This window comes from Molothrus ater, chromosome 14 (assembly GCF_012460135.2).
Source record: "Molothrus ater isolate BHLD 08-10-18 breed brown headed cowbird chromosome 14, BPBGC_Mater_1.1, whole genome shotgun sequence".
In the NCBI taxonomy this organism is placed as follows: domain Eukaryota; kingdom Metazoa; phylum Chordata; class Aves; order Passeriformes; family Icteridae; genus Molothrus; species Molothrus ater.
Genome location: NC_050491.2, coordinates 13,404,579 through 13,422,347, shown reverse-complemented (window position 1 = coordinate 13,422,347; position 17,769 = coordinate 13,404,579). Strand labels below are relative to the sequence as shown.

The 17,769-nt window shown below is 43.0% G+C and overlaps 1 protein-coding gene across 2 annotated transcripts in view; it reads right to left on the bottom strand.

Moving 5' to 3' along the window:
• The window catches only part of MSN (moesin), a 40,913-nt gene that overhangs the window by 10,846 nt on the left and 12,298 nt on the right, over positions 1-17,769 (bottom strand). The window contains exon 2 of one of the 2 annotated variants that reach the window (XM_036402184.1): positions 7,863-7,946. In XM_036402184.1, the coding sequence (XP_036258077.1) occupies positions 7,863-7,946 (84 nt within the window). Of the gene's footprint in view, positions 1-7,862; positions 7,947-17,769 lie in introns of those variants that run through there. The other variant, XM_036402185.1, reaches the window with a different exon arrangement.

Genomic DNA, 17,769 nt, shown 5'->3' with positions numbered 1-17,769 from the left:
AAGATGACTGAGCATCTAAGAGGTCTTAAGTGGATGGGTGTGATATTCTTTGTTCTCCTTCAGCTTTTTAAGGCTTGTTGCTATTTATAAACAATAGCTGGGACATTATTTTTTTTCAGCTACTTATAAGCCAACATGTACAGCCAAAACACAACGCAGCAGCTCTGACAGGTCTAGTAACTTCCAGGAATGAGGAACACAGCTCAATTTTCAGGTATATCCCACACTTATCATGCAAATGTACTATTCCTGGGCAAGTCATGTGCTACTTTAAGATTTGTTTCTACTCCACTCATAGCTATAGACAGGGCTTTCATACAGCTCTTTACTGAGCAGCACCATTCAGAGGAAGTGCAGAGGCTAAATCCATATGCTATCCCCTGTGCCAGCACAAAGCCACCACAGACATTAACTACACCACTATGTGAGCTCTCTCTGTAGTTACTTCCCTAGCACACCAGGCATGTAAATAGGAATTAAGAAGGCTTTACAGACATGTTGTGACAAGAGACAAGAGCTTCATGGTGGGGCAGCAAGAGTACTGCAGTACAGGGCCACTGTTGGTTAAAAGGAGGGGGAAGTTTCTCCAAAGCCTGATTGCTATCAAGACATCCCCCTTTGTGCCCTGAAAAGCCTGGACATGCCACAGGGTGCAGCAAGGGGCTAACATTGGTGCAGAGACTGAGACTTGCCCTGTGAAAACCAGCTGCCAGGTCAGTTAATATAATTTTGTACTGCCCAAAGGTGCACTCTGTTCCCTTCTGATGTGGTCTCTACTTTGGCAAGATACAACACCAAAGACATAGGTTCCCCACAAGCACATCACTAATTAGATTGTTTAGGGCTTGGATCAGACATTTTATCTGGCCTTTCAAAAGAGCATTAGGGCCTTTGTTCCTTTCAGAAAAACCAAATGCAGTTTTCAGCAGAGGCATGCCATTGATGGCACACACAGAGACAAAACCTACACTAGGGCATGTAGTCCATGTACATCATCCCACTGGGGTTCCTGAAATTATTCAGCCTGTCCTTGCTTGAACATGAACAGGAGAGCTGGGCTAGAGCCCCTGCAGATTCAGGGGGATGCAGATCATTTGTGCATCACACAGCTGATGAGGCTTTTGGAGAAGAAGCAGGGTTTGCTATATACATGAAGTTTTGGTCACTTCAATATAAGAAAGATATCAATCTCTAATATTAAAATATTAGAGAAGGTCTAAAGGGGGCAATGAAGATGAAGGGCTTTGAGGGAAGCTGTATGAGGAGCAGCTGAGGGCACTTGGTCCATTCAGCCTGGAGAAGACTGAAAGGGGACCTCATCACAATCTACAACTTCCTCATGAGGGGAAGAGGAGGGGCAGGCACTGATCACTTCCCTTTGTGACCAGTGACCAAACCCAGGGGAATGGCCTGAAATTGTCAGAGAAGGCTTAGGTTGGATACCAGAAAAAAAGAGTCTTCACCCTGAAGGTGGCTGGGCCCTGAACTGGCTCCCCAGGGGAGTGGTCACAGCACCAAGCTTGACAGTTTAAGAAACATTTGGACAATGCTGTCGGGCACATGGTGTGATTCTTGAGGATGGTCCTGTGCAGGGCCAAGAGTTGGACTCAGTGATCTTTGTGGGTCCCTTCCAAGCCAGCACATTCTGTGATTGGAAGCAGATGGTTCAAGGAGGGGAAGAAAGGCTGTCCTAGAGCTCTGTTCTTGGAAGCATTAACATATGAATGGGATGGAAGCTCCTCACTCGACTGCATGGGTCTGCTTTCCTCTCTTCCACTTGACAGCAGCTTATGCCTGGGAATTGAACAGGCTGGGCTGCCAGCAAGGAGCTGAAAGGCTCCACACTGTGGTCCCACACAAAAGGACTTTTATTCCACAGCAGAAGCCTGCACAGCAATGGCAGAGACAAGAACGAGCTGGGGGCAGAGAAGAGGGGACACAGCGCAGCACTCACCATCACAGTCCCAAGCTGCCACTGAACTAAGGCAGGGAGGATAGTCCTCCTCCCTCCTCAGCTTTAGCAGGCTATTTAGTTCCATTTAGCAAGGAGAAAAGCATGAAGAAGAAACAGCTTTCTACAGCTGCAAGGAATCTGGCTGGCAGCAGCATAATTATGTCTGGGGGTGTACAGCATTCAGAGCCCTAATGAACTGTGAGATGTTCCAAAAAGCAAACAGCTACTGGCAGTGGCTAGGGATGGAGAAGGGCTGGCACAAAGGATGGGAGAATAGACAGTCTGTTTAACACAGACCACAACACTTAAATACCTAAAATCTACACTCTCATTTAGAGAGCAGCATCTTTTCTTCATTCCAGGGGGAGCATTAAGTCAGTCCCTGGGTCTTGTTTAGCCTGCTGGGTAAAGCTCAGTTTACAATGGGCAACAGATTGGATGCAGCCCTAAAATCCAGCTGTCCCATGGTACCTTGACCAGCTACTACAAAACTTTAATTGAGTACTACTTTTAGCTTAAAATTCTATTCAGTAAGCCACACTGATGTAGGGAAAAAGGTGCTTTTCTGGTGACTCACTTCATCCTCTGCACAAAGTCTAAGCACACATTAGTAGGGGTTTTTTACTTATGTTCAGAGAAGAAACAGAAGATCTTTCAGGTAGCCTTTTCTCTCATTCCTTCTTACTCCATGTTTTCTAGGTCTGTATGACAATTCCTGTCCTTCCCCTCAGCACTCACCCAGCTCCCTCTGAACTATGTTCCTGCTGTTGGGTGCTGCTCCACAGCTGAAGAGGGAGCCATAAGCAGCCTCTTAAATGTACACTTTAGCATCAAGATGATGACTGAAAATGGCTGTCATTCTCAGCCCAGGAAACACAACACCACACTGGCAAACAAGTACAGATTCTGATGAAAGCAGTATTTACACACAGGCAAGAGCAAAGCATGCAAGCAGAGGAAAAGGCGTAGCACTTGGATCATGTTCCTGCATCAAAGGCCAAATCATCTCAGGCTATATCATGGGACAAGTGCCTTGAATGTTGCCCTAGTTAAAGATGAGGTAGGTCTCTCTCCCTTTCTACAACAGGCATGTCAAGCATATCTGAGGGAAAACTGCCAGCTAACCTTATTGCTGGAGGAGCTCTGAACTGGTGCCACACCTGCAGTTTCATGTACCAGTCAAAAACAACCTAGAATGGGGGCTTCCAGGTACCCTAACTTAGTACCCAGGTTAGGCTCCACTTACAGCCACAAGTGTCCAACTGTTTCCCCTCCATTTAGCTGGTGGATGCACTTCTAGTTTTCCCTTCCAAAGTGCTAAAATGCCAGAGTACTAAACTACAGGATCTTCACGTTTTTGTACTTACTACAGTTTGCCATTGACATCTTTAGCAACAAGCAGTCCATTTTTGGTTGGAACTACTGCTTTTCTAAAAATCAAAGTTTCCACAGGTTCCTGTGAAATTTGAGACACATTTTCATACTGCTCAACCACAAGCCTTCAGCACAGGGACAAGAGTTCTGGGGTTTGCTGGGGCAACCAGCCACTGTCCTGAGACTTGCTGCTTTCTACCATAAAACTACCATAGTGAGTTTTGGTTTCAGTGCTTTCACCTAGTGGATTAGGTGTTACAGAGCTATTTCATATGTGTCTAAACACTACTAGATAGGACCTAGTAGTAGCTAAAGATTTCTTACGCTTTCCCTCCTCAAAAAGCTTAGTTTGCAGGCCATGAGACACCAACCACCTTTATTCCAAACACAGCTCAACTCAGATGGAGTCACTCAAAATTCAAGAGGGGTTTGATCAGCTTGTGCTGTAAGCTTAAGTAAACATGAAAGAAGTCTGACAAATTGGTACTCCACAAAACCAAACTGGTATTCTACAAAACCACTAATTCACTGCAGCAGGTAAACAAGGAGGAAGCTGCTAAGCATCACCAAGGTTTCAAGCTGCACAACACCTTGGTGGCCATGGAGATAGAAAAGCAAGGCAAGACAAGCCAGGGCACACAAATTCAGAATCTCAGGAGATCTGGCTCTTAATGAAATCTGAAAGAACCTTAAGAATTAAAAAGAAAATGTATAAGACTTAATGCTGAACATAAATACAGCATCAGGAATTCAAGTGTGTAGAGAGATGCTTATTGTTATCATTTTAACTCATAGATAAGTGCACATTTCTATTACAAGCTTAGTTTTGACCCCAAAAGCTCACAATAATGAGGAAAAGCATCTTTGGAAGGTTAACCACATGTTTTTAAAGTTTGAAGTGATAGCTACTGAAGTTTCTCATGTGACATTTTCTTTAACCTGTCTTCATGGCCCTTAATGGGACAGAAATCACCTTTAAGGAGATTGGACACTCAATGATTCAAGCTACCTAGAAAAGGGAGGGGTTTTTAACGCTATTTTTTTTTCCACCCAAACAAAGGAAGTTTGAGAGGCAAAAGATTGAAGAGACAATTTCAAAGCCATCCACAGCAACAAGTAACTACGAATTTTCACCAGACAACAGATTAATCTTTCTGTGTAGAAGACATCCAGTGCAAAGCACTGCTGTGGTTTACTGGCTGCTCTCCAGACCAATACAGACAAGGGTCAAAGGAGGAAAACAAGCAGCTATCACTGCTGCAGTGCCTGTGCTCTCCATCCCCAGGAAAGCAACATTCCAAGGGACCTGGGAAGTGATAAAGCCTATGGGATAAGCAGCATCTCTGACACACAGAGCCCATCCTTGAGCTCTTCTTTTAATCCATCACTGGCAGCTGAGCAATGGGAGCAAAGTTACAGCTCTTGCTAGTGAGTCAGTAAGTGCTGGAGTTCAGCAGCTGATGTTAAAAGGTGCATCAGCAAAACTGCAGAAGACAAACAGTACAATCCCATCACATTTAATCCAGGTTTTGTCCTTGCAGACAAGCCTAAGATATTTAAGCTAAAGCTGTACAATTACAAGATTAGGGAATAGGAAGAGCTCTAGAATACATCATGATGTTACTGAACATGTTTATCAGTTCAGTGGTACTTCTACAGCCAGCTACTTTGGGGCAGAAACCACTTCCTACAAAGCAGTGAGGTATCTGCATTGTTCTGTCACTACAAAAATTCACTTTGAAATTTAACCAAACAGGAAAGAGGAAGACAGGATCATTTCTACCTCATGCCCATTCACATATTATTACTATGGAACTTTAGACTCAAATGCTTTTCTCCTCATTAGCCTAAAACCTAGCTACAAGCTTTCCAAAATTTTCTGAATCCTATTCAGAGTGGGCCAGAATCATGTGTGGCATAATGAATACATTTATCTACCTTTACACACAACAGGTGAAAATAAATACTGCCTAAATGTTACTGAGCAAAGCCAGCAGATTGCACTGAGGCAGCCATGCAGCTAAAAAGCCTGGTAATGCTTAGCAGCTTCCTTCTTGCTTAACTCAGAACTGACAGTTCAAAGTGAAAGGGCACCCCAGGGCAAAAAGATGCTGGATATCTTAAATTTTTTCTGTACAAGAGTCAAAAATCAGCTTTCACACCAGAAGTCAACGTCCTACAACAGCAAAACCATATGTCTGCTTTATAGAGGAGCTCTCCCTTCCCTCAAAAAAGCACTGATGAAAGCAGATCTTTTCTCAGAACCAGCATCATGCAGAAAACACTAGATTATCAAGTCCAGGGGCACAGCATGGCTTAAGGGAGCTAGAAAATAAACAGAAGTAACTTTGTTCTCACACACCCCATCATGGTCTATCTAACCTAAGGATAGAAACTGAGGCAGAGTGAACAATGTCCAGCCAGAGAGCAGCCACAGTGTCAGCAGGGACACAGCACTGGACTCTCCCTTTACAGGAACCAATACACAAAAACTGCTCAGTCATGTGAAAAACACTGGATATGAACAGCAGACAATACATTTAAAGGCCCGTCCCTTTCCTACAGGGAGCAAGCTTTATGTCAACCAGACCTTTTAGAAATAACAAATGTTTAAAACTAGCTTCAGACACCTTTTTTCCCTCCCTCATTTCCAGCTTTACCTACAATCCAATTTAGGTGGAGTAAGCACTGCCTCAACTTAGAAACTTAGCTCTGCAACAGCATTTGTTTCTCCCTTGGCAAAGTGTTTACTGTGGAAAAAGCAAAACACAATTCTGTTTAGACAGGTGCTGTGTGAGATACACTGAAGGGAGAAAAATGTGCAGCTGTCCAAGAGCATGACAAAGGAGTGAAATCAATTACTAGACATGAAGAGCTGCTATATATTATATGGAAACATGGCTGGATGCTTCTCAGAGACAAACTGATGAAGCCCAAGTCTGTCACCTATGTCAGTTTGCAGCAGAAACCACAGATGACCTAGAGCTGACTGAAAATATCATGTGTAGATTAAAAATATTACTGACATGACTAGTATTGTTTCTCAGCACTTGGTGCTTTGCTTGGATAGTAGCAGAAGCTAAATATTGAAAAATAATCATGGGAAGCATCCACATGAAGAACATCACCTTCAAAAAAAAATTTTAAAAAACCAAAAAAATACCAAAAAACAGTTCATTTTTTTAATGAGCCTGGGAACATGACACCTCAGCTTCATTAGCAAACACTCTCATGAACTAACTGTGGCAGAGTTCCATGTTGCACAGATGGATTCTGGATAGAACTTGGCTTTCACTTTTATAAATCCAAACCTGTCAGATCTGAGACCACACAGGGCTAAAATATGCAGGAGCTACTACATAGTAAGACATGGACAGCTGAGAACTACACTGCAATTCAGAACTTTTTCAAAAGCCTTTTTACTTTTTCCATTATGAAAGGATGCTCTTTCACTAAAGCTTTGGATCTCCCTCCATTTCAGGGCTGGGCTGCAAAGAGCAGTATATCATCTAGTGCTGAATCATCCAGCTGAGTACAAGAGAAAACAGTAGTTTGTGGTTAAAGATCTAAAAAAATATATAAAAATTGAAATTATATTTGCTGGCCCCAAATGAAATAGCTGACTTCAATGGGTGAATCAGCCCTTAATTTTCTCTCTTCCTTATGATAGGTACTATGTAGAGCTGACCCCAGAATGCTCAGCTCTACTGAACCACACCCAAATCTGACCTATCTGGTCTGGCAGTTCTCTCATCTTGTCATTACTCCAAGATTCAATTTGCATATCTTTGAGCTATGAATTTACTGTTCCCATTTCTCTCCAAGGAGCAAATCCATGGCCAATTACAGCAGATAAACACTGCTCTGGAGTCTGACAAAGTTTCACTCTCTGCAGCTGATAATGCCTGCCTTCTGCTGCTCCAGCTTTGGGCTGCACACACCTCCCTGTTTCTCCTGGGCCAGAGCAGCAGGAAATTTTCCTGCCCAGTGAAAGCTGGGGAAGGCTGAAGCACCCAATGCAGACAGCCCAATGAAGGGTGGTACAACCATCACTGCTCTTAAAGTTTCCCTCAGGGCCTGGTGGGAGTACAGAACATCACTTTACCTGCACTTAAAGGCCACAGCAGCATCTGAAACCCAGCTGAGCCTCTCCTGGTTTGGAGACTAACTACCCTTTGGAATAAATTACACAATGCTTGCAGGTAAGTCAACCAAAAATAGCTTACTAGGTCCCCCATAAGACTTTTCTTACAAACTAAGACTGCAGATATCTACTGCTTTCCAATTACTGTTATTTTGAGCCATAGCACCAATTCAGTTCACTAGAAGTAATAGCTCCTAACACAATCTTGGAGGTTACAAAATGCAGTAGTTTAGGGGAAAAAGTACAATTTCTTACTGTGCTGAGTTCTCTTGAAGCTATTACATATAGTGACACTCAATCTTTGAAGTCCTTTAGAAATTATTTGCTGTTGCCTCAATAGAATTGCAATATCTTTATCAACTTTGAATCTTCTGCAGCTCCATCTCTTACCTGATCAAAGAGTTGCTTCCCTGTGGTGTTGGGCTGGATGGCAAACTCCAGCTCAGCATCCATGGTGGTGACACGCACACTGATCTGGAAGACAGAAAAATGCATCATTACAACTCCTGCTTTAAGTGATGCTACCCAAAAATGACAACAAACACCTGCCCAGGAGCAGGATGCAGCTCTCAAGCCTCCAGGGACTTCACTGCCAGCAGGCACAAAGTCATCTCCTCTGCCAGCATGGCACTCACAGCTTTCCTGTAGAATATAACTTTCCTGTTTTGCAGTGTTTTTATCCTCTCTGGTCTTACAAATATTCACATGTACTGACACACATGAGAGCCATTTACATCTTACAAAGTTTAATTTCCAGAGTAGAACATTCTGGTGTCTTTCACAAAAGCAGAGATGTTCCAAAACTTGGTGCACACAAGAAGGCATCCAACCCTTTTGTTTGAAGGGTGAACATCAAGGAAGTTCCCAGAAGCATTAACAACTCAGTCTGCCACAGAAGGCTGGTCAATAATAACAATACACTTCCAGTTGCTGTGAGTATTTGGAGAAGTTGGAAGGCACAATCCCTGACATGCTCCAGGGGCTGTGGGTGTGAAGCAGACAGGATGCAAGGGTGCCCTCACAGGCTATGACAAAAAGGCTGCATGATGAACATGAGAACAATTCCCATCGCAGTAGACCTGCCAGTGCTGCTTTCCAATTCTTACAGGGAGATGAAAGACTTCTAAAAGCTGCAGAAATTGTTTAGGTGTTATTTAAAATTGTAACCAAGATTTCATGACTATACTAGCCTTAGATGCAAGATCATCAATGGTCTTCCAGAAGAAATGTTATATGATGCACTGTCTTGACAGGAATGTCTCACCATCACATTTTCACTTGTGGCATGAAAGTGGCAAGGAACTGCAGCAAGGGAGTTCACAGCTTCATCCCACAGAAGCAGGAAGACACACACACACACACATTTTTCACTTCTCATGAAGCCAGTTAAAACAGCAGAGGCATTTCAGGTCAAATGCTAGTGTAAAACACTGCTGATCCCATTCAAAACTCCTGATAATTACTGGGAAACATTATTTAGATGCTTGGGGCTAGACAGAAACTGTCCTGGCCTGAAAGCAGATGCCTTAATTTTAGGCCAGGGAAACTGAGGTCTGTGAGTACACCAAGCTGCCTGAGAATCCAATTCTGCTTGCATGCCTATCAACTGAGAAGGGTAAAGATATTTCACAGTTTTTGAGCACAAGCTGTACATATTAAAACAGATTTATTTAAAATATTTTTCCATCAAAGCAGAGGTTCTAGGCTTGAAATTGTTCAGACAAGATACTCACAATGCACCAAACCCCAGCACACAAGTCTTGCATTAACAGTTCTATCTCTTGCTAAGTCATTTACCTCAGATCAACAAATACTAATTTTTTTGCTCTTCAGTGCAATCAATCCTATTAGTACACTCCACCAGGCTTCCAGTGGTGAAGGGTGGAGGGAATTACACTGTGAACAGCTTTAAGAACAACTCCAAGTCATATTTGGACTATAAGCTCACTCCATGACACAGGATACCAAAAAAGCAAGAGTAAGCAGAGAAATATTCAAAGAACCACATAATACCAATATGGTCACAGGCAGTTCTGATTCCTCTGTTTCTACCAAAAATATGTACAGATTTCACACCTTGTTTATTAAGAAACTAGACTGCAAGAGAACTAGAACCAGGGTTTTTTCCCCAATAAGCAAGAAATGTTCTGCTAGTTAATCTAGGTAAGTACCAAAAGAGACCAGTAACTATAACAAATACTTTTTGAGGTTTCCCAGAAAGCCTGCTTCAGACTAGTCACATCACTATTTTGTACTTGATAGCTGCTTGAGATAAATCTAAAGATTTTCTTGTTTTAAGATAAAGTAAAAATTCTGTAAGGTTCAAGGTAGGCTTAGCACAGCTAAGCTGAAGTACATGTAAGTTGAAGTTCTGCCTGTTTCATGCAAAAGGAATGTTATTTAGACATTACTAGAACAAAGATATCATGTACAAATATATCAGGAATAAGTTGGTTTTGAAGCCCTCTAAACCTTCTGACACAATGTCAAACTAAAGCAAAACTATCCCACAGAAGTATCAAGGAAAGCACAAATGGCCTAAACTCCTAAGAACAAAGCTTTTTTTTTTAATTAGCAGCTTTCAATAGCATGCAGATGCCTTAAATTCTCTCAGTGTACACCTTCCCAAAATTATTCTCTTTGAATCCTCGGCCTTGACAATGGGCTAATTTCATGGTGCTTTGGTGAAACAAAATTGTGGCCACTTCTTAGAAGGGCTGAATGGTCCCCAAAACAGCTTTGCTGCTTACACTTGGAAGAAGATTTCTGCTTCTCTCCTCTGTAAGCCTGATTCACCCAGCACAGCCACCAGTGAGAGCAAAGCTGTCCATAAGCTACATTCAGGTATAAGAAGGGTTACATTAAATGAGCCATTAAGTTACTCCTTGCATTTTGTTAGCTTTGAAGTATTTCCTGTTCACCTAAAGCATGAATGTATCAGCTACTATGAAAGAAAAGAGTCTTTGCTCCACCGTTTATGGACAAAGCACAGTAGCTACTCTTATCTGATATCATGTACACGGGTGATTAAGGGCCAAATATCTGAGCACCAGAAAACTGAACTGAAACATCAGTGGCACCTCTTTGCAACTTGTGCCTAAATAGCTCTTAAGAGTTATTTAGAACAAATCACACCTCAATATTTTAAACAAAGCTACTTCAGTAACCCCATAATTCATGCAGAATGCTTATTAAAACTCACATCTTTGTTAGCACAGTAAAATAAGGTCCCAGCAAAATTCCCTCACTGTCAGTCACTTATACGCCCTTAAGCTATCTGACCCAATATTATCCTTCAGTTAGTACACTCAATAGGAAGATTTACACATTTCCCCCCACCACCCCCAGCAGCCCCCTGTGCTCAGGATGAGTAGCAACCTAAAGTCTTGAATGGGTCTGCACTTGCAGCTTCAGGCTGATCTAAGAGAGCAGAAGCTGAGATACCACAGGAAACAGGCTCGTGCTTTGCAGAACCACACCCCGGCAGTGCCGTTTCCCCAGGCTGGACCGGGTTTAACACGTTCAGCAGCGCACGGCCGGGAGCTGCCAGCGCAACCAGCCAGGGACACAGCACATCCTGGGCTGTGCCACTGACATTTTAACCATTAGTTACTTTGAACCATCAGTGGTCATTTAATACTTGGCTGAGAAGCTAGTTTGCTGTAAAATTGAGCTTTGTTAAGGCTCGTTGGTGTGAAAACAACACACAAAGACATTTTTTCCCCATACCCTACCAAGCTAGAGTGGTTTTGGTTTTCCAGTTCACAACAACTGGCTCAGAGGGAGGTTTATACCATCTCAGGTGGCATTAAGATCAGGAGGCACTGATCTTAATGCACTCTGCATGCAGTTTAAACAAGCTGCAAGAAGAGATCTACAGACTGCTATCATCTCTACCATACAAGTATGTGCCAGGCACTGCATGTTTACCTTCTTCCTCCTCATTCATTTAAAGTCTCGCTTTAGGTAAAACCACTTTATTAAGGTATTCATAGCTGAGTACCGACCAACACAAATGTTACACATAGGAATAAAAATGCTATAGCAAAACAAAGCAACACTATGCAGTCCCATAAAAATTTAGACTCATTTGCTTCATTCCTTGAGAGTTACTCTGCCAAAAAGCTCTTTTAAACCTTCTATCTAATTTGCTACCAGTGCTTATTCTCAACCCTCAAGATTCATCACCATCAAGCTATTAGATTTTGTATTTCTAAGCCATCTAATAAGGTTTTCCTAGGTTTGAGGGATGGCATAAGCCTTGGGATATTTATAATTTGGGTTGTAAACAGAAAAAAGTCAATAAGGTATCTGACTTGGACTGCTGAGCATATCCAAATTTAGCTCTGTCAGTCCAGACAAGTACAGTGCACACTGCTGGAAGATGTGCAAAAGAGACATTGCACACCAGTGATTCAATCACAAGGTCCAGTGGCAGCACTCATCCCCAAGTATACTGCCCTCCTATTCCCAATATTCTGTTACTAAACATCTATCAAACTTTCAACACTTAAGTGTTTTAAGAAGGTTTACTGGATTTCATCAACAGATTTATCAAAAATACTATCCCCTAAGGCAGTAATTTGTACTCAAACTCTGTTTAAAGCAATTAATTGAATTTATTCATCATAGCATTAATAATATACCTACCATTAATAATATACCCGCAGCATGCAAATGTTTGCAACTCTCTAAAATCTACTTGGATCCTAAAGTCACAGAAGTTTATTCTAATAGGTGGTCTCTAAAGAGTCTTTTGTCTTTCCATCATTGTTTAATAGCCTCTCATACAAACAGCTACTAATTAAATGCTTCCAGACACCATTTTACACATTGCAAGAACATTCAACTATCACATTTCAACAGGCAAATTTATACTCACCAAATTTAAAAAACATGCCAAAAAAAGTGCTCATATTTAACTGATTCCTTTCATAACAGCTACAGGAAAGAGATAGAAAATTAGCAACCCTTCCTCTTCTCTATTTGGGGAATTACCATAGTTCCACCAGCCTAAGCACTGCTAAAGCTTGCCAGTGCCAGAGCACATTAAAGAGCTTCCTGCTGCCAAGGACAGTATTGTCAAGAGTGATAGGTCCTGCACAGACAGAAACTCTTGCATGGCAGAGATACTCTTCCAGCCCCAGAGCAGCTGCAGCCAAAGAAAGCTCCCTTTGACCAGCAAAAGCTTTCCAAAGGCCCATGCCACCATTACCCTCTCCTGCCATGGTGTTAAGCAATCTACAAGAGAGACACTTAAAAGACAGTGGTATCTACAGCCACCTATGTGCAGCATCTTTTCAGGTATTTTAATATTTCCCATATACCTTCAAGTCTCACTTTCTGCCCCACTGTGTTTGCAAATAAATTTTACTAGCAGCAGTAATTGTTAGGTTTCTGAATAAATCCTCCTAATAGTGTGCTATAAGAACTTCCTGAGATGAAAACGTGTAGCTGCATATGGCAGGACAAACAGGAAAGACTGATACTGTCACACTCAGCAACGGATGTATTGCCTGTGCTAATGCCCCAGTGCTTTGAGCAGCACGAGAGGTAGAAAAGACAATTCTGTTTGTCACAAGTTGGGACAGGAATAGAGTACTAGGAAATTCATGTCAGAATAATAAGTGGAGTCAGCACAACAGAGTATCGACCTCTACAAAACCCTGACCCTGAGCTAAAGCTTCTTTCCTCCCTGCATTTCCTGTATGCATGGAAGCTGTTGTACCCTGCTGGGCTGGAGGCTTCAAGATATTCCCTGCTTCCCAGCTTCAAGCCTCCAAGTGGACTATTTCTGGAGAAAGTATCATAAGGAAAATTTATACTTTATTGCAAATTTGACTGGTACAGAACAGAAGCAAGCTCAATTAAAAAGAAATTCCGGACCAACCTTTATAGCCTCTGCACTGAAAGGCACCAGTTTACCCAGCAGTTACTCCGTGTAAAAATACTAAACCAATACCATGCACCAGTTCCAACCTGGGAAGCACATCAAATCCAGCTGGAGCTGCAGGAACTAAGATCTCATAAAGCACCTTAATAAAAAAAGCTGCCCAGTTTTGGCTTTTTAGCAAGATCAGCAGCAATATGGTGAGTTTAACAAAAAGTGTCCCCGTTTCTCAGGCCGTGCAAGTGGAGCAGAGTGCTCTGCAGTGCTGCACTTCCCTTCCCACCACTGCTCAGCCTGCACAGCCCACTGCAAGGACAGCAGAGCTTTGCAATGCCTTGGAGGGGAACCAGAGGTGATGCCCCACACCTCAGCACCAGCCATACTCACAGACATCTGGCTCCTTCCTGAGTGCCAGCACCCTGCTGAAACAGCCCTGGCTCCTCTGTGTCAGGGTGAGGCTGGGATCGGGTCATGTGAAAGCGCTTGCAATTTCTCAAAGGATTACACTTTATTAACCAAGCCCCCTTCCAGCAGTCTTAAAGGGCCTTTTCATACCTCTAAGCTCATCAGGGAACAGAACAGCAGCAGGGACACCCCAGGCACCACACTGCAGACACCAGAGAGAGGTTAACCCTCCTTCCCAGCTCTCTGCACCAGCCCCATCCTGCTCTGCTGGGGACACAGCACTCGTCATTTGACTGGAGCACAGGCCATGCAGTAAGTCCACAGGAGGCATCCCATCCCACCCCACTACTGAATAAAGCTACCACCCAAGGGGAAAGCCTGCCATGGTACTTGTGGTACCAGTGAGCCAAAAGTAAAACTCACATCCTATGGAGTGTGTGGCTTTCTTCTGGTACCTCAATACAGCTGTAGCAGGAATGCACCCTTTAAAGCATCCCTAATGACTTTAGCATGGAGCCTGAAGACACAGAGCAGTGAAGGGACAGCTCCTACTACCCAGCTTCACAAATTTCTCTTGTGAGCAACAGAATTCAGGCTAAATCCAACAAATTTGTGCTCATATGGTCTTATTCCTTCCTTGTGAAGGAGCAGGGCAGCAAGCCAGCTTGGACTGAGAAGCTGCTGTGGAGCCACACCTGAGCACAGTCACACCAGAGCTGTGTCCCCACCACCAGCAGCTGCTCTTTGTCCCCAGCAAGACAAGATGGCTCATGTGGGCAACAAACCACAGCACCCACACAGCTTCAGGAGCCACGCTGCTGGGGACAGGAAGAGGAAGCAGGCCAGAGCACCAGCCTGCAAGATCAAGAAAGTTCACGACTTTGAGAAACCTGCTTGCAAAAATTGTATAGAGAAAGGCTGGAGGCACCAGCACCTAAGAAAGGGTGGAAGCAGCAGTGTCTGGGCAGACGTGCTCTGTGTCATCTGTGGCATTTAATACCTCATTGAGACACCAAGGGATGCTGCCAGGGTTTGCCCATAGCTTCCAGCAAAACTCACCTTCATAGCACCAATTTAAAAACACTGGGTAGGGGGGAAACAGTTACATCACATCAGCCATAAAAAAGATAAGCTTTCTTATGTGGAGCTTAAAAGAGCAGAGGATTTCTGCTTTACCTAACAAATAAAGGGGTTCAAAATAAGCCAATTCTGTGCCCATTCCAACTGCATTTCCATAAATTTTCTGACAAGGTTTATAGCAGTCATTGCATCCAGTGGTTGACAACCTAACCCTATTCTTGAAAAGGGTAAAGACAAGAAACTGACTGAGGTGATTAATGAGATTAGCTCAGTTGGTTAGAGCATGGTGCTAATAACATCCAAGATTGCAGTTTCAATCCCCCTACACATCATACACTTGAGAGCTGGACTTGATGATCTTTGTGGGTCCCTTCAAACTCAGAATAGTCTCTGTGTGTGTATGTGTCTGTAACTAAAACTTTGCTACAATATATAATGCTAAAGGTCAGTTTCAAAAAAGGAAACCAAGTGATTTATTCTAATATAAACCCTGTCATGCTGTAGTGTCAGAGCCCTGGTATATTTGTTTGACTGTTAATCTCAAAATATCCCTGTGTTAATTTGTACTGCTTATCTCACAGTGATGAGAAGGAAAATAAAATTCTTCCATACAGCAAGTGGTAACCAGGAATGCTTCCATTAAAAAAAAAAATTAAAAATTTGTTTCCTTGAAGGTGAAGGGGCATGAAAAGGCAATGCCTACAGAGCACAGCAACACTTTATTGCATATCTGGTTCTCAAGACCAAGCATGAGAAGCCACAGCTCCCTTCCTGTTTAAGTCCTCCTCTGCATGTGATTGATACCTGGCACTCAGAGAGGCCTGAGCAGAGGATCACTAAGCAGAGTTGGAGGGGATCATCCTTGCAGGACATGTTTATCAGTCCAGAGATCAGCTATTCATACCAAGGCAGGGAGTCTACTTCAGACACCCTTATAAAGACCAGGGATTCCATTTTTTTTCTCAAATGGTGGAGAGCAATTTCAAGATTTATTACCCTCAAGGACAGTTTCTCTTAAAAATGAGGTCTCCTTCAAACCATGTTCACAAAGTTCACAAAAAAACTTTAAAAAAGCCTGCTCCTCATGCAAAAGGTCTGTTGTCTGCAGTTGCCTTGCTTTAGATGCCTTCACTCACTCACCCTGCCCCAGCTTTGCAGCTTTCTCACAATTAATGTTGCCCTGCTCTGGAGACACTTTCCTCCATTAGCACCAGCGGGCACACACTCATAGGTGCCCTGCACAAGCACTCAAAGCCAGGGCTGTGCCAATGCTGGCTCCATAGGGCTGGAGATCTCCACATTTGAGAATTCTGGAGGTACCATTTACCCAATTTAATCAGTGATCTGATTTGGGCAGGCAACTTTTTCAGGAAGAAGGTTCTACTTTACAAACACTACTACAAAGTTATTAATTCAAACCTATTATTAAAATTCCCCTACCACCTACACATCACAGCTTCCAAAATCATTCATGATGTTTCCAGGTTTGAGAGTACTGAGCCAGTAGAAGCAGCCATGGGTGGATCCCCACCCATTTACAGTCAAGACCAGATACTTGTATGCCACTTATTACACTACTTACTCCCAACCTGGTGCAATGGATCAATTCCTCTATTTTTGCCATTTCCTTTTCCATAAATAGATTTTTCAAGCACCTCCCTTTGCTTTCCTGTAGCTGTTCCAAGTAGTTAACATTGCCATTTTCTGTTTCTTTAGAGTCAGTTTGAAGAAGCCCTTGGAATAACTATTTTTGTGCCTGCTGTTTGAGCTGCTTAGAGAGAACATCCTTTACTAGTCAAAACTAGGAAATTAAAATACCATAGGGAAAATCCCCAACCCCTTTTCCTCAACATCTGGATCAGCAGGTAAAACTTGAAGCAAAATCTAGCAATGTGCAGTTGCCATCATTCAACTTTTACAATCTGTGCAGCTTTGGGTCTTGTTTTGGGGAGGTTGCTTGTTTTGTAAACACCTTTTTTTGTGCCTGTTAGAAAAGCTTTTCCCTGGAGAAGCATATACACCTATTATGGGCTCTGCACACTAATAGTAGGGTTGGCAGTTGTATTTCCCTTGTCAGACCTTAACCACATCCCTTGCTAAAGCTCTTCAACCTAAAGGCAGTTAGCAGGCAGTGGCATGTTTGAATGCCAGCCAAGTTATGGGTGACATTCCTCACACTGCTGTGTACTCCTCCCAGGCAATCCTACTCACAGGTTACAAACAAGAGGTTTGTGCCACCCCCCTTATGTTGTAGACCAAAGAAAGCTGTTATGATCCTGGCTGTGACTGCAGTCACTAGACCAGCAAAACAGTCCCTGCACTCCCTACCACCATCAGAGGCACTTCAGATTTTCTGAAAGGCTCTTAGGGAGCAATTTTCCCCCCAACCTTCCTTGTCCAGTTCTTCCCCTTCCATCCCGAAGCCAAGGGCAGGGAATTTCCCAGAACTGTTTAACACTTGCAAATACCCAGTGTGAGGGGCTGATCAGGCAAGATTGGGAGCCAGGATATGTTCCCAAAAAGTCAATGAGCTTTCCAAACATAGCATCCAGTGAACGTCTGCCAAAATCACAAGCACCTACTTTGCTGGAAGGAGCTCAAAACAAGATCAAGACAGGATGCTAACAAGACAAGTGGGACCTGCATTGAGGCATCACATGTACAGTAAGCACTTGAGGTTCATGAGCTAATAGACTAAATACTCAGTTCCTATGTAAAGGTCTCTAAATTCATCTACAGTTAAGAATTGTTTCAGAGGTAACTTGGAATCAAGGGCAAATAAAATTGCTACACTCCAACTCTCTGCTAATCACTAAAGACACTTTCCACAGGGAAGAAAGCATGAAGATAACTGCTGTGGCCAAGCTCTTCCTTCTAAAGGACTCCCATTTAGATAAAAAGTCAGAGCAAGCCTATCTTGTT